The sequence below is a fragment of the Chroicocephalus ridibundus genome, chromosome 4 (assembly GCF_963924245.1).
Source record: "Chroicocephalus ridibundus chromosome 4, bChrRid1.1, whole genome shotgun sequence".
In the NCBI taxonomy this organism is placed as follows: domain Eukaryota; kingdom Metazoa; phylum Chordata; class Aves; order Charadriiformes; family Laridae; genus Chroicocephalus; species Chroicocephalus ridibundus.
Genome location: NC_086287.1, coordinates 65,381,772 through 65,406,864, shown reverse-complemented (window position 1 = coordinate 65,406,864; position 25,093 = coordinate 65,381,772). Strand labels below are relative to the sequence as shown.

Below are 25,093 nucleotides of genomic sequence, written 5' to 3'. Positions count from 1 at the left end.
GCCCAAGTGTGGCTGCAGTTGCTTGCTGGCTTGGTAAAGCTATGCTGCAGCGTGTGCTGTTTTTGTAGCCGCAATGCAAAGCGTAAAGGCGCTAATGAAGGTGTAAAGCAGGGGCAGGTACACAGGGAACCGAGCTGCAAGGATGGCTGAGGTTAGCCCCGAGGCCTGGGCTTAGCAAGCTGCTTGCTGCGCACGCCAGCTCGGCGTGTGAGCATCCATCTGGCTGCACGGGCATCGTGATTGTGGTCCAGTAAGTGTGAGGAGCTCGCAGGAGGTAACTGCCGCCAGCACAAGGGCCCTCCACATCGTGTGGCCATGGTATGGGGGGTCCGTGCGATGGCGAGAGGAAGCACGTCCCGTAAGGTGGGTGTTGCTGTCCCAGAGCTGCTCGATCGTGTGATCTCAGGCAGGCTCACAGGAGGGCAGGTCTGCGGTCAGACATTTTCCTTTCAGTTTTCTAGGTCAGAGATGATTTTTTTGTTTCAGACGCTTTCCATGTATCTGGGAGTTGATCTCAGATACCGCGTTGGCTGCTACTTAGCTGGTCAGATTTCATTTTTAAAGGAGGTCAGAGCAGGTCCAAAAGCCAGACTTACATCAGTGGTCTATTAATTTTAATTATTTAATTTCATTGCATCTTGTCCTTTGTTGTTGCTGTTGCTATCAATTTAAGACCAGAGGGACTATTAAGACTGTCTGGTTTAACCTCTTGTATAAGACAAGATTTCACCCTTGGTCCTGCATCCAGTGCGATGCCGGTGTTCCAAAGATGTTCTGCTTCTGCAGCTCCTGGCATGGTGGGGCTTCAGTCCTCATTTTGGAGCCTTTCAGTTGTAGTGTTTAATTAGATCACGCTAATGTGTGCCGTGAAAAGATCTTGAGTGTAGCTAGATCCTCTTTATTGAGTTCTGTGGTATAATATGAGCACGGCAGGTTAGTTGGTGTCGGGTCTTCACTGGTCTTTAATCTGCTCTTTAATCTTGGAGTTGGGTGAGAGATTGTTTTATAACTCTTTTAAATCTCCTGCTGTTACTTTCGAAATTATTTTGTTCCTGTTTTGTGACACTATGCTACCCTGGGCAGGGGAATCCCATTTGCACGCGTGGAGAACAAGGTGTGTCACAGAGTTTGGACCAATTTTTTTGTGTGCTTTGTGTTGAAGGTGGATGATGCTTTTGTTACATCTCCTGGTCTCAGCCCAGCTGCTTGTATCTCAGCAAAGGTTTTTTTTTAAGACTAAACGTACCACAAAAGACCACATACATCAGAAGAAGTGAGGAAAGATCCTCTTTGTGAGTGTGAAAGTAGTAGTCTAACGCATCATTGTCTATGGAGACTGGCAGACAATGATTTTTGAAACCTAAGTAAGGATTTTCCCCTAAAATCTGAATGCTCGATATCCCATAAATCAATTTGGGTGACTGTATATGTATATATATTATAGATATATATTTTTGAAAGAATCATTTCTTTACAAAGCTGCATGTCTCCCCAGTGAACTGAAATTTGGTCAAAAATGGTGAAAAGTGTTGCTGGAGTTGAAGTTTATTTGGGGAATATCTTCTCTATTTATGGAGTCAGAGGGCTGTTGAAACACAGCTTCCTTAAGCCAGAGTAGTAAGCAACCTAAGCGAACACAAGAAATAACATTGAATCAAAGCTGAACATTGAATTTAAATTCTCGCTGTGAAACTGATTCGTTTTGTGCGGGGCTTTTTGTTTGGTTTTTTTTTTTTTTTGGTAGAAAATATAGTGTCCAGACAATCAACATTTGATAGGATTTTCCCAAGCAGTTCTAGCTTCCCCGTTTTGTATCCCATTGATAGAGATGTGTTGCTTTTGGACTGTAGCTGGAGTTGTGTGAATAGGATGTTCTCTCATTCTTTCTCTGAAAATATTTGCTCAGCTTGTCCTAACAAAATCCGAGTAGCTTAAAAGCAATTTCTGCACTTCTGCAACACAGTGTAGGCTAGGGAAATGTAAAGGGATGATGTATGCTGTCTCTGATTCCCCCTCAATTACCCCAAAAGATTGTTTTCTCTCGGCTCTTGTTAGTGAAGCTGTAGTTAGCATCCCTAGGAGTGGAGATGCCAGCAGAAAACGCTGCTGTACTTTAACTCTGCCGAGTCAGCCTGGCTTGGACACCTTCTTTCCCTGTTTACCGTCCTGTCCATTTGTAGTATGGCTGTTTGGTTCCTCCATTAGATACGTAGAGTTTAGCTTTCTCTTTTACCTGTATCTTACTGTTATTCCCTTAAAAGGATCGGTTGGTGCATGGCAAACCACAGACAACCGTTGCCTGGATTAGTGGTGGTCCCTGTGCTGTTGCTCTGGGAGTTTAGGCTTAGGGTTAGAGGTTCACTTGAATGATGTGATCTGTGTTAACACTGGGGAGGAATCAAAGTGTTGGCAGGATATACCATGTGTTACCTGAGACAAAAGAAGGAGCCTGGGCTCGTCCTCCTTTCTTGCAGGACCAGGAAATATTTTTCTACTCCGCAGTGCATACTGAGGTGTATTAAATTCTGGGCACCTCTGCGATGAAACGTGGTGCTGCTGACATGGACGACTTGCTTCTATTTCTGCCAGACCAAGGAAAGGCGGCTGTATGAGAGCAGACAGAGTTTGAACCATCGCTTTTAGTCATTCCTCCAGGGAGCTCTCTTTTCAGAAATTTTGTTCTGTGCAGGTTATCGATGCCTATGAGGTGCGAAGCTTCTCTTTGCCAATTTTAACATTGCAATTTGGGACTGTATGGGGGTTGCCTTTTTTTTTTTTTTTTTTAAAGTGAGATTTCTGTGTGACAGCCTGACTCAAACTTCAGGGATTCTTAGCTGTGATTTTTGCTAAAAATTAGCTAGTGAACAAAAAAAAAAAAAAAAGCACCAAAAGCAAGACCTTAATTACAAATGTAACTAAAAATAAGAAACCTACTAACTGAAAAATAAATACATTCTTCCAAGGACAGGTTGACCGACACTGGGATTGAATCTCTGATCCCTAAAATTATATTCTGTATTGCTATCTAATTTAGATTAAACGACAACAAGTCCTTAGGTAACAGCACTAACAGTTTCCTGGTTTCTATGGTTTAAGGCCACAGGGTGATTTATGTAAGAAATCAGCATTTACCCCAGCACTGATGGGATTTTGAGAGAGTGAAACAATTTCAATAGGATAAGATGTAATAGGGAGGAAATATCTGTGTAATTCACCAAACAGATATGCATGGATCTTTGGAGAGAATTGTGTGTGTTTAATGTTACTTCCGCTTCATTTATCTGACAAATTGGAACACTATTGACCATATTATTTTTTTTTTCTTTAATCTCTATTTCCTCTAGGAAGGTCGAGATTGTTCAGCATTCAAGGCTCCATAAAAAATAAGGAACTTGATTCCTTCTTTTTCCTAGAAGTGCTGAACAATTTGAGCCATGGATGCTTGATTTTTTTTTTTTTTTTTTAAACTAAGAATGTGCATGAGAATACATATAGAGCTTCAGATATTATCAAATGTTGGCAAGATTTACCATGTAAATTCCAAGAATTGTTGCCGCCTTGAAAAACAATCTTCTAACGTTTCCTTTACTTTTTCAGGTGGATTTGGAGCCAGAAGGCAAAGTGTTTGTCGTCATAACTCTTACAGGCAGCTTCACGGAAGGTAAGGGAATCATTTTGGCTTGTTTCTGTTATGAGCTGGACTCTGGTGTGTGCTGTTGCCATCAGGTGCCAAGCAGTATATAAGCAAATGGCATGCTTCACATGGGCCACGTGCTGTCGCGCACCGAGATTTCTTGAGTTATGGGGGAAATCTGGAAGGTGCTGTTTGTAACGGGTCACGCTGTGTGTGCCCTCTGCTCTGCTCTTGGACACAAGGAGCCCATTCAGGCTTGATCTGGTTTATTCATCTGAAGTTGTCCTTCAAATGGATTGTTTTTGTCACTCATACTTTTCACCTGGGTGCCTCTTGAAGGGCAAGCTAAGGAGCATGTAGAGCATGTTTAAAATAGAATATGTTTGAAACATCTGGGTGATTTATATGCCATAATGATTCACATCTACTTCATGTGCATTTCTGTTCCCCAAGTTCACTTTGCATAGGAAACTTAAGATTTTTTAGTGTGACAGCTGCCCTGAAAAAGCAGTCAGGTGGAATTTTTTTCTGTAACTATCTTTTATAGTGTGGTGGTTTTAATTTCCCTGTTGTTTACGGTGATACCAGCTATGATTGTGGATGTGAGCTCTGCTGGAGGAACCCAGGAAATCTGGGATGGGGCCCAGAAAAAGATTATTTTCTTCAGACCTACAACATGATTCTGACTTGTTTTATCTGTGGCCTTAAATTGCATTTGTTGGGGTGCATTTTCTGTACAGAAGCCAAGAATCGGGGCAGGATCTGCTCTGCTGTCTGTTACTTGCAGCCTGGCAGAGCTCGATTTTTAATGCTTTCTCTTGTTCTGCCCCGGAAATGGATTTGCTCGGCATGAAGGCTGTGCCGGAGGCTGTAGCACAGACAGCCCACCCCGCTGGGCTCCATCACGGATGCGAGGAGGGTGTAAGCTGGAGGGGTGCTTGCTTCAAGGGTTCCCGGGGAGCTCCGGTGGCAGTTTCCCTATCTCACACCTTGTCCGGGTGCCCAGGTCTGTCAATGCCCCTGCCTTTGTTTTTCACATTCAGGTTTGAATACAAGCTTGTGCTTTACTTTGGATGCTTTTGGGGAGCTGTCTTGCTCTTGCTGAGCCGTCAGCCTGATGTGTGCTGGAACCCGGGCAGCTGCTTGGTGGGGAGCTGCTGCATCAGAGGAGCTGGTGGAGCTTTTGGTTTTCTTTGGGTGGTTTATACCCCAGGAGTGCTCTGCTCTTGGCAGGATAGCTGTGGCCTTTTAAAGTGTTTGAGCCCTATCCAGTCTGTAATCAGCTAAGCCACACCTGAGGGCCCAGCAAGGGTTTGCAGGGAGATGGTTTCCACCGCCACAGCACCCCTAGCCCTGTGGTGTGGAAGCGGTGGCAGGGTTTGGAGACATCCTTCCCTGTGTGCAGCTGGGGCTGCTCTTACTCCTAGGGACCATGGGCAGGGCATAATCCTGCTTGCAGGAGGTATGTTAGGACGGAGATGTGAACAGAAAGCCTGGCTGGCTTTGACTCCTAAAGAAATGTATGGTCTTCGTGGAGTGATGGAGGAGACAAGGAGTATCACACCCTGGCGCTGCAGCAAGGCAGAGAGGACCAGAATTCCCTTTTCCAGTGAAGTTTACTTTCTGTGTAAAGCTGGGCAGGCTACATAGCATCATGTCGTGGTTTTGGCTGGATGGGCCAGTCGGAACAACAGATGGCCCCCCCACCCCTCAGAGATGAGAGGAAGAGATAAGGAGATTTACAAGTTTAGAAAAAGAGATAAACTACTTTAATGAAAATAATAATAATAAAAAATAAGAAAATAGTAAATAATAATAGAATAATAAAAATTAGAGAAAAACATATATAATATATACAAAACCGGATCCAGCTCCAAGGATGACAATCGTGTCACCAGCAGACACAGAGAGAATCCCAGACTGGAGTCAGTGACAGACAGGAGCTGAATTCCAGAACTAGAGTCAGGAATGCTCAGATCGGGATCAAAGGCAGACGAACAGACAAGGTCCTCCTCAGACATCGGCCATTGAAGAAAGAGCAAACCAGACCAGCCTTGCCCCTTTGATCCCCCAGCTTTTATACTGAGCGTGATGCAGATGGGATGGAATACCCTGTTGGTCAGCTTTGGGTCACCTGGCCCGTCTGCTCCTCCCTGCAGGTGGGACCCCTCTACACTTCTCCACTTCCAACGCTCTAACAGGGCAAACAGCGACGTTAGCTGACCTTGGTTGTTATAGCAATAAGTATAAGCAAGAGCCTCTGTGCATACCATTCCTTGCTATAATCAGGTCTTATCACTCTGAGAGTGAACGGTTTCTGAACAATATGCTGTTAATTTCAGACATTAGTCAGTTAGAGGCCCAGCTAAAACGTAAAATTACAAATCAGAAAATTGGTTCTGTTTTACCTCAAACCAGGACACATCAGTACAACTTTCAGTTCTCTATCTGACAAGTAGCAATGCGTGCTTTCTCTGCCCGGATGTTAACTCTGGGGTTTAGGAACTGCTCTCACATTTATCTGTGTGTAAAATGTTAACAGATCATTTACCCTTTCTCCTCTAGGGAGGTGTTCCCTACAACTGTGCTTTGACAGGGAGACATGAAGATTACTTTTTCAAGTTAATTTGGGAAAAGCTTTCTATTTGTAACCAGAGGACAGGGAGAGTGCAAAAGAGTGCAAGGGAGATGTGGGGGACACTTTTGCAGGTCCAAGGCAATGGCTCTTATGCAGCAATAGGGGTGAAAAGGACGTGAGAAGTTGGCTTTAATTGCTTGTGATACAGCCAATGATGGAGAGAAAGTTGTATCGATATCAAGAAACTAGAGGGCTTTTACTAACCAGCATGTCAGATTATATCCACACACAAGCATGTCACGCTTGGCCATTTAAAGCAGGGTTGAGCAGGAATGGTGGCCTTGAGCATAAATCCAAAGCGTGGTTCAGACTCACGCTGGTGGCTAAGCATTCAGGCATATTGCTAAAAAGGTCTCAAAGATGAGAGATGGAGAACTCAAATGTTTGTATTGCTACTGCTTTCCGAGGAAAATGGGAAATGTTGGAAATAGTTACTTCTCTTTCCTCTGTCATTATTGAGGATGTGTGGACTTACAGAACAGGAAGATCGAAGGCACCTCTTGGGACTAATCAGTCAAGAAAAACCCCATATGTGGTCACATTTGGAGTTTCCAACATAAGACATAATCCAGGGCAAGCCTGAGCATGGATACTAACTTCTCCCAATCATTGGGAATTGGGGGCATCTATCAGGGAGGGGTTTCCATCTCAAAAATGGTGAAGTCTCTTTCATTACATCATGTTTTATTCTATTTTCCCCTCTTTTTTGTTGGAAACCTGGAAGGTCAGAATTGTATGTGGAATTTAAGTTTTTGGAAAGAAATCTGAGATTAACTCACAACTTGAAAGCACAAAAAGTGGCTTCCCGCTTGTTTGCCCTAACCTGGAGCTGCTGCCACATCCTCACTGCTAGTTATGGCTAATGTGGCAGAGATCACTTGAAGGCTGTGTGTATCTCTGGATACACAGAAAACCAAACGTTAGTTGGCATTAGACACCATCAGGGTAGAACTCCCCACGGGGAGTTTCAAGCAATGTGATGTGTAGGACTTTTGATCATTTTCTTGTGACTTATGAATGGTTAAGTGTGCAAGTCGGGTGTGTTTTCTGCTGTGAGAAGGATCCAGCATGGTGGCATGGTGCTGCAAAAAAAAGCCAGACTCCATGAGCCACATGGTTGTGTCAGTAGACCAACTTTGCAAGCCACCCACAAGCTTTTTTAGCAGCTCTTGCTTCACTGCTTTCAGTTGACCGTGGTGACAAAAGGATAACGTAGTGGAGTCAGTCTGAACTGTGGGGAGCATCTTCCCTGGAAAAGCCTCTGGAGAGTTCCACTAAGCAAAGATTCGAGGGTCAGTGCCTACTGCTGGTCCTCATGCTGCCAAAATGTGATCCATCTCAGAGAGCCTTTATGCCAAGCTAGTTGTTTTGTTCATGGAAATATCCAAATTCAGGGTCTCAGCCACTCCGGTAAAGTAAAAGCCCAAAAAGTGGCTAAAGAGAGGGAGAAGAGGGAGAAGAAGGAAAAAACCCTCAAAAGCCAAGTAAACTAAAAAGGCTGAGATGTTAGGTCCACCTGAGACTGAATTATTTTGTTGTCCCAGAAAGCTTACTCCAAATAGACAGTCCCAGGGGTGTTATCAGCGCGTACTTTCTTTAGCTTCAGGAGTGGTTGTGGGTTTTTTTTGTTTGATCAAAAGTTCTTTTGAGCAAAAGCTTAATTTGGTTTTGCTTACTTATGGTGGGGATGGGGGAGAAGGGTGTCACTCCTGTGAGGTGCACAGCGTGTCCAACAGAAGCATTTGTGTACCGTCAGGAGGAGGGCAGTATAGAAAATGTACAGCTGGAAAGAGGTTAGTCTTTGTAGGTTCCTGTGTGGCTGTTCTGTCCATCAGTGTTAACCTGCCGTTTTGAGGCAGGGAAACGTGCCTGTTTCGTGGGTGAAAAAATACATGTCATTTTTCAGGAAGATAAAGGAATGGAGCAATAGGAAGCAAGGAAAGTCTAGCAAAATTATCCCTGCCTATCTTTATTTTCTTTGCTGAGTGTATTTGTTGCTGTGCTAAGCTATATCTGATTATATTAACTCCCCTCATTCAGCTGACATTTCCTGTGTAAAGCGAACCAGTGCAAAATTAAAATGAAAATCTCCTTACCTCGGGAGGAGATTACCTTTCCAAGCATGACTGTGTCTCTACTGCTGGTGCTGGGTCCCGGTGGCCCAGCACTGAGCTGGGGTGAAGGGAAGCACCATCTCCTCCAGCCATCTCCCTCGTTGACCCAAGAGATGTTTCACTCCAGGCTGTTCTATAGACAAGGTGAGGACTGACTTCTGCTCCCCCCCCACCCCCGCCTCCGCAAAGGATTTTATTCAATCTTTCCTGGGTTTTCTTTATTTAACCCTGTCTGATAATGGGATTATTTTTTTTAAGTCATCAACGTTATGATTTCCTTTTAAATTTCCTTATTCTTGTTAATCTGGATATTACTATGTTTTTGTTGCTGATGGTGTCTTTAGCATTTCTTACCTCTCTCTGTCTTTGTGTCTCCTTGCCCCTTTCTCCTTTTAAAAAAACAAATGTGGCTTCTCCGAGAGATCTGTCTTTGTGGTGGCTGTGCCTCATCCAAGAACATGAGGCCCGCTTCCAGCGGAGGAGCAGGGATAGGAGCGGAGTGCAGTGTGCTGTGTGTGGGACCAAGCAAAGCTGTAGCTGTCGGTAGGCAGTTCAGCTCTGCCCAGCCCTGTGGACCACAGGAGCTGTGGTTTAGCTGACCTGTTAGTGTCCTGCCTCCCTCCCTCCCTCCCTGTGATGACCGATGTGTGCGCCAGGATTTCTGAGATAATCCACTAGATCTCAACTTTGTTCTAAGACTCCCTTAAAGGAAAATTTCTGCTTTATTGCCCTCTAAAACAGGTTGTGCTGTGTAGGGTGTAAAGTTCCCTAATGTTGTTCCCCTTCTCCTAACTTTGGCCATAACCATTTCCAAGTAGGCAACTTCCGAGTAGGGTCTTCGTCACCGCTCCTGGAAAGCACCTGGGAGCACCCTGTCAGGAAGACACCGTTGGCTGGGGGCCATTGTGGTTCTCCAGCACAGTGTACCCGAGTACCGTTTCTCTGTGCTTTCCTGGGGTGTCATCTAGATCGTCCTGGCTCTGGTTGACGTTGGCCCGGTGCCTCTGAGGAGACTCTGTCTCTGGGGCTTGTGTTGTTCATAGCAAGTGACTCTGATGCTATCAGTGTGCCCCACCGGGTGTCGCACAGTTGGTGTCAGTGGCACAAATTCAGACCTGCTCTCTACTACTTGTCTCTCTTTGCTGCTGAACACCGGTTTCAGCTGTGAAAGGGCAAGCCATGAATTACTTTCCTTTTGGGCAGGGGGTGATTGATTTGAAATAAAAAGCCTTGCAATGAGCGTGGGTGGACTACTTCTATTGTTGGTGCTTCTGGACACCTGTGAGAAATTAGCGGAGATACTCGGGAGCAGGTTAATCATGCATGGGTTAGGGTGTTCTTGCTGCAGCGAGGCCAGACCGGGCACCGAGAGGCCCCAGGTACGTGCCTGAAGGGCGGCATGAACCTCTTTCCCTTGCAACACTGGAGTCCCAGAGCCAGCCGAGTCCCTTCACGGCTTTGCCTCAGAGGTGTGTTGCTGTGCCCTCAGTTTGCCACCTTTCTTGCTATTTGCTCTTTTTAATTTCGAGCAAAGCTAATTAAATTAATACAAAGTAATTATTTGACTGAATTAATGAATGAAGCAAGCCCTGTAGAAAACAAAGTGCTTCTATTTTAGTGCTTCGAACTCCTGCAAGTTGCCGCCTTTTTTTTTTTTTTTTTTTTACATTGTCACTCAAAGCGATAATTGTAGCTTGAAGTTCAAGTTTAATTTCATCATTGTGAGGCAAGTAATGGTTGTTTCTTTTCTTTCAGTGTCAGGAAAGACAAAGACAAATTTGAGTTCTGGGCAAGAAATAGAACAACGAGAATATTGAAAAGCCAAGTGACTTGGTAGAGCAGATATAGCACCCAGTACTAAATATTTAATGTTGGTAGGCTTTGCAGCAGCAAGGAAGCCTGAACCTGCCTCTAGAGCAGGAAATGCCTCTTTAGTTTGCAACTGTCGCATCATGTGTTTGGGATGGTTTGGTCTTAAGCGTGACGACTGTCATTTTTGTGACATTGTGTCATTGCTGTCATTTTTCTTAGCATACATTTTTCTTACGTGAAGTGGTTTATATCTTAAGAAATAGCATTTCCTCAGCCAAGCACCTGCAAATATCTGTGGTCTTAAACTCTCAAATGGTGTAAGGCATTGTGCTAAGAAGATCCTTGCTCTCTGCTGTCATGTAGCTCCTCAGTCCTCCAGAACTGCTATTCACAGACACTTTATTAGGTTCTTGCACAAGAGGGAGAAAAAAGGTGTTTAACGGTCCCCTGTAAACTGCAATAATGACTGTTTTCAGCCTGGTTTTTACAGTTAAGGGAATAATTATTGGAAACCAGGAATGAAAAATGCTCTGTTCTTATACCCTGTCTAGTTGGGCCACTCTTCTATTTTGGGTTACTAGCCCATGCAGAATTTTAAGGCATGTAGTAGACATTGTCTAGAGAACCTCCTGATCTAAATAGGCAATATCAGTGCAGAATAGGACAGAGACATTTTTGCTATCTTTGGTTCACAGTCTGAGGACACGGAAGTCTTTAATGTCTAGTCCAAAGTCTTATGTGGCAGAGAGCAGCAGAAGACATGTTTTTCTATAGCCCTGTATTTTTTTCTAATGTCTACGCTTTTCCCAGTCCTTTACACTTGTCACAATCGTGCATGCTGCAGGCAAGGGAGTTCCAGATGCGTTCCATGTTGGTTCAACTCTGCGTTTCCAGATGGAAATAGTTCATAACAATATCGAGTCCTATGGGGGAGAAAATACACCCTAAAGGAACCCTGGAGAAGACTGAGCCCTTGCAGAGACCAGGAATGTCATCCATAGATGCTGTTCACTGCTGCTTGGGAGGCAGGTGAACTTCAGTGGATCCCCAGCCTTGATGGAAGATGTCAGTTGGGTTAAAAAGTAAAAGGCAATTCCAGAGGCTGATCTTGAAGTCCTTAACAAGTATTGTTCTCGTGGAGGTCAGACTCTACAAACCCAAAGCTTTGCACCCAAACGGAGATGTGTCACCCAAGCCAACAGGAGCAGGAACGGCTCTATCCTTGTCGCGAAGCCTCTGTGAGTCAAGCACAAGATGTTGAAGCTTCTCAGCAACATTGAAGCTCTCAGGATGGAATTTCAAAGTCAGAGAGACCATGAAGAACCTCTTGGATATCCTTTACACAGGGAGGAACCTTTGAGCATTCTGAGAAATGTCCTTTGGGCTACGAGATGCCATTAGGACAAGGAGCTGTACTGCATCTTCCCGAGCGCTGTCTTTCACTTGCTCTGTTCGAGCTGACAGTGGCACGAGAAGGGGTCACTCTAATGAGAGACAGCCCAGCCTTGCAAGATAGACAAAGTGGATAAACTTGGGGACAGTGAATAATTATTACTGTTTATGGTGGGAGGATACTGTGAGGAATTTTTTTTTTTTTTAAAAACTAAAGCCTTCAAAATTTATATATTGCATTCACATTTAAATATTGCAGAGAGAACCAAGTATTTTTGCACCCTGGCACTCTTACATCTCACATATGCCTCTTCTATTTAAAAAAAAAAAAAAAAAAGAAAAAAAGAAATGGCAAGTGTGGTACATTCTGAATTTTCACAGAGAAAAAAGGACTTCAACAGGGGAAAACAAACAAAAAACCCCTGTTTATTCCCGATTGCTGGAAGCTTTAGGCCCTGGGAAGTGAAGTGGTTTGCTCTGTGGTATGGAGGGACCCTAATGCAGCGCTAGGAGGTGAACAGCCCCTCAGCTTGCTGCATGTCCACAAGACCACCTTTATTTCTTGGAAAACGATCGGTTTGAGCTCCACAGCCATTGCAGTATGTCTAATGCTGAGAGGTTTTCGGCAGTAATTCATGACCTGCCAAGACCTGCCAAATGCTTAGATATCCAGACGCTGTAAAAATGCAACAAACAGCAATATCAGGGTTAACTTCACTTCCTCAGTGGGCTGTGTTTTGTCTGGGCTCTGAAAGCTAGATATAAATATGCAAGCTTGCAATCTGCTCTGGGATTTCAGTGTTCCTGGCTGTAATGAGGAACAGAGATTTTTGCTTTATTTTAATGTGATTCCTGGAATAAGTGACCGTGGTTCTCGGAGGAGCTTAAATCTATCTCCTTGGCCTTGGAGGACAGCGCTGCGCTGGAGCGGGTGTTTGCAGCAAAGCAGGATGGCAAATGTGGGCTGGAAGGAGCCGAGCACAACGCCTGTCTCTGACTGCTGTGCCCTGCACTGGGGGATGCTGTTTCATGGCCGTCTCCTTCCCGCACCCATTGTGGTCGAGGGCACCTGGATAATGCCCTGGACTGGGATGGAGCGGGGAGGCCCCATACAGCAGCACACCTCATGGCTGCGCCTGAATTCCTCTAGACCACAATTTGTGAGGTAGCTGACTGATAAAATAGGTGAACAGCTGTCCAAAAGCCCCAGTTTACCTAGGGTCACCCCATAAATCTGTAGCAGAAACCAGAGAGGAAAAAAAAAACCCAACAACAAACCCACACTACTTTTTTTTTTTTTTTTTTTTTTTTTTTTTTTATAATGTCATCTCCACCAACTATCAAATTGGGCTGTGTCCCATTTAATATCCAGGTCTGTCAACTCTGGCTGCTGGCAGAGACTCCTAATTTAGGTGGTACCACCACAGGCAAGGGTTTTCCCTGAGTCTTGGTGTCTGGAAGCCCGGTCTGTCAGGTGTGCAGAAGTCCCTATCACCTGGCTGTTGTATGGGGCAGTGCTGGATTTGTCATGTAGGCGTATCTGCTGGGCCTATCCGCATGAGAGGATGTGTGAGGTAATAAGAAGCTGTTGTGCCACGGTGTTTAATTACCTCAATCTACCTGGAAGGTATTCATGCATTGTTAGTGCTTGCTGGGGGGATGGCGGGGGGGAGGCAAGGTTCCATCCGGACCTACAGACACAAGGAGCACCAGCAGCATCAGTCTGCTGCGTGTTGAGGATGTTGTGGCAGTTGATTCCTGCACCTCAATGGAGTGGGGTGGAGTGAAGCAAAATCTTGTTGACAGCCAAGCAGAATGGGGTAAGCAGCCTTAGGCAAGCTGGCGTGGAGCTGTAGGGAGCAGAGCCCATCTTCCAGTGGTGCTTTCAGAGGTGAATCCTCACGCTCACAATTTATACGCCCCCGTTTTGGGATATTCCTGAGTGTGCCCAGCATAAAATGCTGAGTTTCCTGCTCTTCAGTTCCAGCTGTTTTTTTTTTGTTTTATGGAGTGCTTCAGAGAAATGAATCAGTTGTTTTCCAGAATGAGATGCTGAATCAAAATAGAGCTTTAAGTTAAGAGATCCTGATGTTGTTTTGCCAGGGCGACCTCAAGCTTGGCAGAGGAGAGAGTGGGAGGGCTTGAGAGCCTCTGCCATCTCTGTCTGCCTCCTGCTGTCTTTGGGAAAATCTACCCATTTGTGATCTTGTGGGAGAAACTTCATGAGATCACCCTGTCTTTGAGGGCTGTGGACACCACCTGCACTGAGCAAGTTCCCACCTTGGTGACTGTTTCTCCTGGCAATGCTGATAGTGCTGGTAGTTGCAGATATGGGACTGAGGCAGTTTCATAATTAAGGGTAAATCTGCCTGTCTGAAAAGGGTGCTCTTGGGTTTCCCTTGGGCTGGCCTCGCACAGGCCAGTTCTACTCCAGCTGGCTGATCTGGGGAGCTGAGCAAATCTGGAGCAGTGACGTGGGTAGGTTTTGAGACAGATCAGTCCTCTGGTTGAGCTCAGTGCTGGCCTGGGGTGCTGTGGTGGGGCAGGAGGGGGATCCCCAGTGGTGGCACAGAGGATGGAGGAAGGCAGGAGGTCTGGCTGAGCAGGTGTCCTGCTCTGCATGTCTGCTGGGACACAGGGCAAGGACAGTGAAAGGTGGAAACACTGGGAAAAGTCAGTTGGAGAAGGAATAGAGCCATAAGAGTCTGGAAGAAGGTCAGAGAAGAAATATAAGGAGAGACAGAAGAAAGCAGGAGACTGGTCTGGGGAGTGGCGATAGGTGGGTATGGGCAGGAACTGTAAGGAAGAAGGAGCTTAAAGAAGGTGGGAAGAATATGGACTGATGGATGGTAGAGGAGCTGCAGAAGACGAGGAAAGGCAGCAGCAGAAGAGATGTGACCAGCAAAGCCCATTTCTTGCAAGAATCTGGAACCAAGTTTTTTAATCCCAGAATCTTAGCTCTTTTCTGCCGTCTAGCTGTCAAACTTTTTGAGCAAGTGTGTGTGTCTGTCGCTAGTACTGGATCTGCACAGCAAAGCAGAGTCCTTTCTGTGAAGTGTTCCCCTGTTAGTGCTATCCTTTGTCCCCGGAGCTGCACGTTTGAGACCACAGCTGTGCTGGTGAGCCAGGACCGTGGAGGGGAGAGGCTGCTCCACTTCCAGCGGACTGAACTTATTTCCAATGATAGTTTTTGTTTAGAAAACTTAAGAAATTGTCTTAAAACCAAAAGCCTATTCATTTGAAGGATGTCACTAATGTTACAAAATCAAACTCCCAAAAGTCAGGAAAGGCTGAATTTTTGTGTCTAAAATTTGTCCCTCCTATATGTTCACAATACAGACTTGCAGATCAGCAGGAACAATGGCAGAAAGATGTTTCTTTTCCAGCCTGCCCAGCTCAGAATACTGAAGTGGTGGGTGAGGAATCTGGGGCTTTGGTCTGGTCCTACGCGTGTTTTTACCTGCACTGTCTCTCCTCCTGTATTTCACCTGTGAATGTGGGGTAAGGTGAGGAAAAACAAGTCCTTCAGGGAGAGGCTCCAGTGTGGCATCCCAAAGGGCTGACGGTAACTTGCACATCAGGGCCATTGCACACCTTAGCTACGGAGGCGTCCTATGTTCCTGCAGTGGGCACGTAGGGCTGAGCCCAGCAGCACACGTGGCTTTGAGCTGTGCTGTAGGGGGGAGTGCAGAACCTGGATGCTAGTGACACAGACCCTACAGAAGGCGTACTGAAGTCTGGCTGATTTTTCCCCCCAGATTGCTTTCATACCCCATGTTGTGCCAGCACAGCTGTTTGTGGGGTGCACGGCAAAGCAGATTTGGGAACTGCTCTGGCTGGAAAAGGACTATGTGGAAGGGAGTGCTGGAAAGAGGACAGGCTCCCATTTGAGGGGAAGAACTGCTTAAATCTGCGTAAAGGCTGTTGTGAGCATCAAACTGCAGGTTGCCTTTCATCTTGTGTCATTTGAGCCTAAACAAATTCCTTCCCTGTGTGTTCCTTCTCCATTGAGCGACTGGGGAAAAAAGATGAAAGGAGGTACAGGTTTAGGTGTCTCTTTGCCAGCTATTGGAGAAAGTGACTTTCTTCCTGCTCACCCACCTCTGCTTGTTCGTTAACTGAGAGGTGTGAGATGGGAGAGCCCGCGGGGAGGCAGAATACTTACTTATTACTCCTGCTCTTACACCTGGTATGTATTCTCGTTTGTGAGAATAAAATTGGTTGGTGGGACTGGTGGCCATTACAGAGCTGGTGAAACTAGCGGGGTCCTTCCCTCTCTCTGTGTACAAAGAGATCCTGAGCAAAGGCAAGCGACACCCTCTCCATATGGCACCCAGCGCTTTTAAAGCTGTATTTGTATGCGTTTGGTACATCTGCTTTTGAAAACTCAGAAATGTATCTGAGAAATAGAGAAATATGTATTGCGGCGTGAACACCCTGTTGGGGAGGAGATGGGGAAGGGGGATAGATCAGGTCTAGCTGTGTGAACTGCATGGGAAGCTGTCGGGGACAGCTGTGTTTTCTGAATGCGCTGCTCCTCCTGGCCTGCAGCCCTTGGGAAATCCCTCTGAGAAATAATAATAATAATAATCTGCTGGCAGTAGGAGGGGTGCGGTGCGTGGCAGAGCAGTAATGGTCCGTGCCACCTGCGGAAGTGTTTGAGGACGGGCTGCACGATGAAGCCAAGCGCGATTGCTAGCCTGGGCGCTTAAGCAGGGTATTTCCTTGCCGCATTACCAAGGTGGCAACTGTCTCGATGAGAAGAGTGCTGCCTTTTGGCAGGTATCTTCATGGTAGCAATAAGCTTGGAATACAAAAGGCCGGATTTATTTTTTTCGACAGATGCTTTGCTGCGGCAGCGTCTTGCTCAGCCCATGGCGCATGGGAATCTGCGTGGGAGAGCGACATGGTAAACAACCTGCTTTGTAAGGCTGTTGCAATTGGAGAACTTATTAGCAAGCTGCCACATGGAAATCTCAAGAGTACCAGGGATCGGCTGTGTAATCAGAGCTGAGTATGCAGCCGGACCACTTGGGCTGGATCAGTGCAACTGCTGGGTGACCAGTCGGCCAGGAGAATCCAGGTGTTGCAGGGAGGTGATTCAGGTGTTGGTCATCCTTCTGGGTGAGCACAAGGTCAGCGCAGCTGCAGGGACCGGGGAAAGGCTGAGACATTGCATGACAGCAGTTGAAGGCCCCGACAGCAGAAAAAGGGGTGTTTAACTTGTCCTACTTAATTAGCTTTCCCAATGAATTTGTTCCTGTCTAGATTCCAGTTGAGCTTTGGTTTACAATTTGCTTCCCCGCTGAAAGGTGCAGTGCCCCTGGTGAAGAAGGCTTGAGGTTTTGTCCTAGGGATGGCTGCTGTATTGAGGAACGTGGTTGCCATTTGTAGAATTGCCGCAAAACTTTGAGCCCCTCTGGATACAAGCTGCTTGATACTCACATTTCAGACAGCTTTCTGTTGGTCCTGGTTTCTGGGGGCATTTTGTCTCATGTTACATAAAGAATATTTTCTTGGTGCTCCTTCTTTGAGACAGATGTTAAGCCCATGTCTCTGGTAAAGTTGCACTGATTAAACATAAAGGCATGAATTTTAAGCAGATTTAGCTGATTGTAAAACGTTGTATGGACACTCTTGTTTTAATATCGAAGCGGATGATTTTAATTCTTAAGCTTGACCACATTGCCCCAGAGAAGGATGTCCCCAGAGAATCTACTTAAAAATAGCTTTAAACTGCATCTGGTTAAAAATAGGTTTAACTTGGAGCTCGTGCTTCCCTGTGTGGGTAGGGCCTCCCAATAGCATGTTGTGATACCTAGTACGGAGCCACCTACGAGCATGTGAGATGCTGATGGTTACAACATGCACGAGCCCCGAGGCGCTGGGAGCAGGGGAAGGTTCAGGATCTCCCTGCTGTTCGCCCAGCCTGCCAATTCTGCTTTTCTCAAGGATTTTGCACAGGTGTTGGTAGCTTTGACCTATAAATGCTGTCACTCTGTTTGTTAGTACTATTTCTGCTCTGTAGCCAGCATAGTTTGAAATCTTCTAAAACTTACAGTGCAGTGGGTTCCTGGTGCATGAATTAATCACGGAAAAGATCAAAGTTGCTTTGTTAGTTTTATTTTCCTGTTTTTAATGAATAATGTATTTAAATGGTTTCCTTCCCTAATAAATCACATCTCAACATTTTTCTCTCGAGCTTAATAGGTGGGAAGGACTAACAGGAGGTTTTACAATGGAAATTCACTTGCCTAAGCACAAGGAAATAATAATGATTATATTTGGCGAGGGGAGGAGGGAGAGAAATCAGTTCGTTAAGGCTTTAATGGGCAATGCAGTAAGAAGTACGAGGTATTAGTATTATTTGCACATCTTAAAGTAAGGAGGAAGATTGTCCCCATCTGATGATAAAATGAAGACTGCAAGCAGATGCGCCGTTCTGCCTGCAGCTGAGGCGGGGAGGCAGTTATTACTACCCGTTTCTCATTGCTTGTGTAGGTCAACTTAAATTTTTAATAACAGGGATTTTTATTTTTTTTTCTCTGTTGGCTCTCTTACCTGATATCACTGTGACAGGACTGGGCTATGGGGAGCTTGCAGATGGGAGTCATGATGGCAGGTCTGAGGAGGGAGCAGTGGGGCTGGGGCACAGGTGTCTTCACCCAGCTCTGCAGCTGCTGGAAGACCATGTTTGAGGACATCCAGAGGGAAGCACGTATCTGCTAACTTGCTAGATATGACCTGACTAATTTATCTTGCTTTTCCAAACCGCACAGGTACTGTGTACCTCATGCTGGGTATGGGGCAGACACGAGCTGGCCTTCCAGTTACAGTGCCTGTCTGGGGCTCCAAAGGGCTCAGTTCAGTGCTCAGGTTTCTGTCTCCCTCAAGTCCCTCCTCTAATTTAAAATTAAATCCTTCTCTCCTGGCATCTCTTCTTTGTGCAAGCTGAGGCAGTTCTTCTCAGCTGTTTTCACCCCAGCCTGGTCTCTCTTGCAAACAGAAATATCACGAGGTTACCATCTCCAAACAAATGCAAAAACTTGCAGAGATGGAATGATAAAATGGAGCAGAGGTAAAACCTTTCTTGCTCTTGGCAGAGAAACAAGCGCAGGGTGAAAAACGGGGCTGTCCCCTTCCTTCTCTCACAGTGGCATGTGACTGTAAAGGGAAGGGAGAGGGAGGTGCAGGGAAGTGGCTATCCCCTGCAAGCACATCCTCCTTGGCAGCCAGCAGCTTCTCTGTGCCTGTGGCCTGGAAAGCACAAATGGGCAGGCATACAATGATCTTCGTTTGAGAACCTGGTCTCTTATGGCAGGGGGTTGCTCATGTTTGCTGAAGTCTTTTGTTATTCTCAGTATCCCATTTGTTCAGTTCATTGTTACTCACTGCAGCAATGAATGGAAACACTTTTCCATTCATATTTTTGAGCCTTGTGCAACATGCTGCAGTGCCTTGTTTCGTAGCTGTCAGCACCTCAAGCAGACTTCTAAAAAAATTTTCCCAGAAATAATTTGTAAAAGCAGATCTGGAGAATAATATTTTTGAGCTGCCCTGTGCATGTCTGAAAACCTGTGTGGTAACTGTGATTAAAACTCTATGCAAAATAACTTGTGTGGTATTCATAACTGGTCGGTAGACTTGAAGCGGCAGCAGAATACTTGTTTTAAGAGTTTCTCAAACGGCCACCTTCCTCCTCTCTCATGTTCTCACAGACCTTATGCAAACAGACAGAAAGCAGCTATTCCTCCTTCAGCCCCAGCACTAGGCTCTACCCTCTGCTCTGCAGCCCTCTCCCCTCCTGCACGTGCGGACGGCTCCCCAGCAGCAGCCACGTACTGGTCTATCCAGCTCTGCAGAGCTGTCCTCCTGTCCCTGGCACTGCTGCATCTAAGGGCAAGAGACTGAGTGAAGAAAACTGATCCCCTGGAAAAGTCCTGGACCTCACTTCCACACTGCTGAGGTGAACAGTGAGGTTAGCAGTGACGGATAGAGCACAGCCGTAGCTGGTAAGCCTGGGAAATGTGAAGATGTGTCATCTCAGCTTTGCCGTCTCACCTGCTGGTGCCACCAGAGCTTTGGTGTCATTGTGTAATTCTAGAAATAAGCCTGTGATGGGCTTTTGTAGCAATACCTGAGCACTGTCATGCTCACTAATACCGTTGTGTGAACTTCATCAATCCTGTTCTTGCTGCTGCCGTACTGAAGCATCATTGTTCAGCCTCAGTACTCAAATGCTGCTAATCACTCAGAGCTGCGAATAAAAGCTGAGATAAATTTATGTCCTAGACCTGTCAGGAAGACAAGGAAGATGCATCTGCCCTATTTCAGTACTTGGATGAGAAACAGAGACCTTGTCTCGAGTGCAGAATTCTCTGTGATTCCATGCAGGGATGAATACATGTTTTTGCATGACTGCTGATAATGCTGTTTCATACTCAAAAGTGGCAAAACTCTTTCTTGGAGTCAGAGCGTCGTTGTTCCTGTTACATTGATGGGTTGGCATCTTAAAAGGTGAACTGTCTGTTAACATGGGTTTTCCGACAGGTCCTAGTAGAAGATGACCTAGTCCTGCCAGCACTAGCTGGCTCTTTCTGTGGTCTTCATACAAAACTTTACCCAGTTTCAGAGGGGAAAACAGCAGCTGGATCAAACATAAGGCCCAGCCAGTGTTTGATGTGCCACATGTTTGCTTTGCAATGAGCCTCTCCTGGGATTTGAACCAATCTGATTTCATGCACAGACTGGCAGAAGCAGCAGAAGGACAGAAACTTCGGTGGACATGAAGTGGAAGAGAAACCCCCTATGGTTATCACGATCTCTGCGGATGTGGCTGTTTTCCAGCTGGCCGATTCACTCATCCAAGTGACTTTTGAGGGGAGCTGAAAGAGAAAACTTTGCAGTAGTTAGGAAAGGCAAGGCTTTTAATCTGCAGCACTAATACTAGGGAAGCAGAACAGTCAGCAATGGAAATACCACTTTGGGTCATAGTCTTTAAAGTATTTTTCCTTTTCAGAGTCAGGCTGTCAGCTGCTTCTTCAATGCTGTGTTGTTTTTACAATGTTTTAATTAGTAAGGCTTCCTGTAGTTTTGGCCATCCATGGGATTATGGTGATAAAACTGGTGAAAAGATACCAAGCCTTTGTAAGGGATTTTTGTCATAAGATTTGTGTTTTCCAGTTTGGAAAATAAACATCTTGGTTCAGCCTCTGTTTGTATTCAGTAGATGTGAGGAAGCCCACCGTTAGGTAAATATTGAGAGAACACCTACATACTGATAGCCAAAGGGGCGCGTGTGTGTATTCATTCCCCCCCATTTACTTGATTTGTTTTACATCTTCTTTTCCTAAAACACCCGCTACTAAAGATACCCACTACTACTCACCGTTAGGGCGTGGGCTAGATGAGTGTTTAGCCTGATGTGAAATTGTTGTTCGGTGCTGCAGTGCTTGGGAGAGGCGAGGGGTCTGTCAATCTTCTGTCTTGCTTTTTACAGTCTAATAAGTCCAGTGGTTGGTCTCTGCTCTGTGCTCATCCATCACTTAATGCAACGGGATCTTGCCTGCAGTGCTCCCAGGGGAGCATAGGATAACCTCTGTGTACTGTTACTAATGAAAAAGGCTTAATTAAGTTTTAATCTATTAGCATTATTGCTTTAAGGCTTTTTACATTGCTTTTTTGAATATCTTTGGTTCTTTCAAAGAAAAATCCCATTGACGCATACGGAAGTGTAACACTAGAAATTGTCATGTACCCAAGTGACCTTTGCCGAGCCGGTGTTATAGCAGTGGTTGGTAGCGCGACAGCGAGTTTGATTGCCAATAGATGAGACCTGACAGGCTTTAACTAGTTGAGGCAAATAGTTACACACACAGCACTTCATTCTGCAGCTCTTCCTCTTGTCTTACTGCTGTAGATGTCTTAACGCCACCCCTGTAAGGACTAAAATGGAATTACCCCCTGGAATAAAAAATGGGGGGGGGGGGGGGTTGAGGAGAGAAAGGGGGGATCTCTGGCTGGGAAGGGCAGGATCAGGTAAGCTCCGGGGGCAGGTAGGGCAGGGTAATGAGGTTGCCGAGTGGGTGAGCAGTGTGCTAGTGTGTGCAGTTGTCCTCAGATGACTTGGTGGGTTATTTATTCTCTCTCCCTCCGTGTGCATAATTTCCAGTGCCATAAACACGTGTTAGGCATGAGTGGAGAGGAGGAAAGGGGAAGAGGCTTTCTAGTGTTTCACTTTGTAGTTACTTTTGCACATAGCCAGGCACAGTAAATACCCAACAGTTACAGGCATCCGAATTTAACCATGGATGTGGACAACTCCCTTTGAGCAATTACTTGCCTGTTTTTATAGCAGTATTTGGACATTTGAACCATTCATGGTGGTTGTTGCTTTACCAGAGATTAGAGGGTTTTAAAATTCTGGGTCTCCTAAAGTGGTCTAGATCTGCTTTGTTTTGTAAAATGCTCTCCACGTGCAGAAGGAAAATCTATATTCTGTAGGGAACTGGTCAGAAGACAGGACAAGAGTGTGGAAAATGTCTGTGATGACTTTACATCCTGTGACGCTAAAGGTGAGAGGCATGAGGGGCTGCTGTGTTGGCCACCCTGTCAACTAGCAGGCTTCAGTGCTGCGTTGATGGTTTCTGCACGCAACCTCTCACCCAGCGGCACTGGGAGCTCGGCAGCTGAGGATGTGCCATGTTGGTGGCTGGTCATTAGGAGGAAGATGGTTTTGGTAGCGATATGTTGCACCATTTCAAAAGCACTTGCGCCTTGTTGGAGTGTTGAACTTGCCCGCCCTATGGTGTGGTGTGTGGGATGGATGAGCGCCCAAGCCCTCTGAAAGAGGGATGTATTCTGTGGAATGTGGTTGTATATGTCAATGCACTAGAGCATGCGGTGGATGGTCTCCTGCAGCTATGCCTGGGCCTGAGTTGTGGCTGAAGTTGTGCTGTGCTCTCCTCCTTTTCGCTTGAGACAGCATCAGGAAATGGGAAGAGCAGTGCCCAAAAGAGCTGACGGTGAATGAAAAGTAATTCAGGTATTGCTGAAGTCAGTCTCCTGCTTAATAATACTTAGATTTGTTATAATGTAATGTGAGGTGAATGTAAGCATGGGTAAGGATCACCTGGAAGATGTGCAGCATCTGGAGAAAGTTAGCAGGGTAATGCAGCCAAGTAGTGTGGGAAAATGTGAAATTTGAGGAATGTTTTAAATGTGAAATATGCTTTTAGGAAAAAAAAAAAAGACAGAAAACTTGTGGCATGTGTTTTAAGATGGAAGTTGCCGTGCTGCATGAGATGTCTGTGGCTGGAGAACAGGAGATGGAGTATAGCTTGGAAGAGAAGGCTCAAGGCTGGCCACGGGTGTGATCCATCAGTGCAGGCAGCATGGACACTTCCTCTATCTCCCATGAGAAAGCAAGTGCCTGTCATTTTTTAGTCTTCCTGAACCATTTCAAAATTGCAGTCTCTCTGAAGCCAGGCAAACCACAGGGATGCACAGCAGTGTCCCACTCAGTGGCTTTGTGGGCTACCCTTGGGTGTCCCCTGTTCCTGGTGCAAAGGACTGGTTTGCTCTTGGCTGTGTGTGGGCTGCTTGCTGTGTGGGAGAGCACCAGGGGGGCAATTACCACGTGCTGGTCCTTGAGGGGAACCGTAACAAAACCAGCAACTACATGAGCTAAATTGGGAACATATTCTCTTAAACTCTGGTAAATGTGAGTGCATGAACTTAAAGGGCATCAGCTGCTGGGCTTCTATCGGAGCAGCTGGTGTGAAGCAAGCTGGTGACTGGATTGCCTCCCTAGGTGGTTTACTTATATGCTCACCCCCCACTCACAAACCCTGCCCTTCCCTTTCCGTGCCTTGCAAGTTCTCTTGTATGTGTTGGATGCCAAGACAGGATACTTTGCCAGTTGAGGTGTTTGGCCCTGATTTAGGAAAACACTTAAGCACATGGTTTAACCTAGATCAAGGAGATGTTCTCTTGAATTTAAAGGTGGGCAAGTTCTATAATGCTGTAAGGAAATTTTTATTTATATATATATAAAAAATCAAATAATTCTCACGTGAAGTTGCAGGAGGTTTGCGCTCAGTGAAGCAACTGGCTCTTGACCTTTCTTTTGGGGAAGAGGGATGAACTGGTTTACTGCTTGAAGTTCTTCTTGCCCATGTTTCCAATGGTGGATAATGAGACTATTGATTTTGTGCAATGATGATTGAATGTTTGGAAGGGATATGGAACCTCTGTGCATCGGCTCTCACTTCTGGAGATCAAAATGACATCTCATGTGTGGGAAAGAGGCAAATTATTTCCCAGCTGCAGGGTTCCTCCATCTTGCTGTCGTGTGTTTCTGGCTGCCCACTGACAGAGGCAGGATGCTGAACTAGATGGACCAGTGTTCTGATTCGGTCTGGCAGTTCCTGTGGTCCTCTGAGTCCTGTTGACTTCAGTGAGAATTAAACACATGTTCAAGCACTTCTCTAGAAAGGCAGGCTGTTCTGCGCCAGCCTCTCTGCCCAGCTGCTTGAAGCTCTGTAGTAAGGAAAGGAGGTTTCTGTTAAGTGCTTGGTTGGCCCTACCACATCCTCTTTTTTTTTTTTTTTTTGTGTCTGTTTTAATGGGAAAATCCTAATTTATAGCGTGCGCTTCCATTTTAAAAATAAACGCGAGCTGTCTTAAAGTCAAGCCATGCTCCATGTCGCAGTTACGCCATTGGATAGGTGGTTTCCATTAGTGCCTGTAGAGGGGACGCAGGCACAAATGGCTGGGAGAACACAGCAGAAAAAAGCCCTTGAGCTTTATGGCTGGCTGTGCTTCTAAACCTGTGTGGTAAGAGTACCAAGAGGAATACATTGTACGTTCCTCGTAGCCCTTTGAAGTGGCTGGGTTAAGTACTGACAGTATGGCTTCCCTTATCTCCGCTTCTACAAAGAGGACTGGGAAATTGGCCTGTGATGTGGGACTCTTACATTTCAAGCCTTGATCACGTTGACAGCTTTTTCCCTCTTCTGCCCCCCAGCATTTAATCAATAAAGCTAGTTGAAAGCAGGGAAATGCTCTGCCCCCTTTTTATGGGTAAATGAAGCGGTGCGGTAACAGCTGTGCTCGGGTACTGCTGCCGATCCACTGCTCCAGGATGATCAGATGGGTGGGAAGTTTACAGAGCGCCTGTCCCTTCCTGTGTCATGGCATCCGTGCAGGCTTGGCAGTAGCTGGCGTTTGTCTTGCATCCAAGTCCGGACTCAAAACAAGAGTCCCTAGTACATACACTGGTGCAGACTCACCTCCAGCAGGCTCCACTGTGCATCCCTAAAGTGCATTTGTTAGGAGGACCTTTCCTTCGGAAAGCAACTAACTTGAAAACTGCAAATTTAATTTCTTTCTCTGAGGCGAGTGTGCCCCAGATGAGGCTTTGATCTATGAAGCTCAGCTGAGTCTGACCTGGTCTGTGCAAGGATCCCAGCACAGCTGGCTGTGATTTGCAAGTCAGATGGC

The 25,093-nt window shown here is 45.9% G+C and overlaps 1 protein-coding gene across 1 annotated transcript in view; it reads left to right on the top strand.

Moving 5' to 3' along the window:
• Positions 1-25,093, top strand: part of PRKCH (protein kinase C eta) — a 118,252-nt gene that overhangs the window by 24,132 nt on the left and 69,027 nt on the right. The window contains exon 2 of the mRNA XM_063333589.1: positions 3,598-3,661. Coding sequence (XP_063189659.1) covers positions 3,598-3,661 — 64 coding nt within the window. The remainder of the gene's footprint in view (positions 1-3,597; positions 3,662-25,093) is intronic.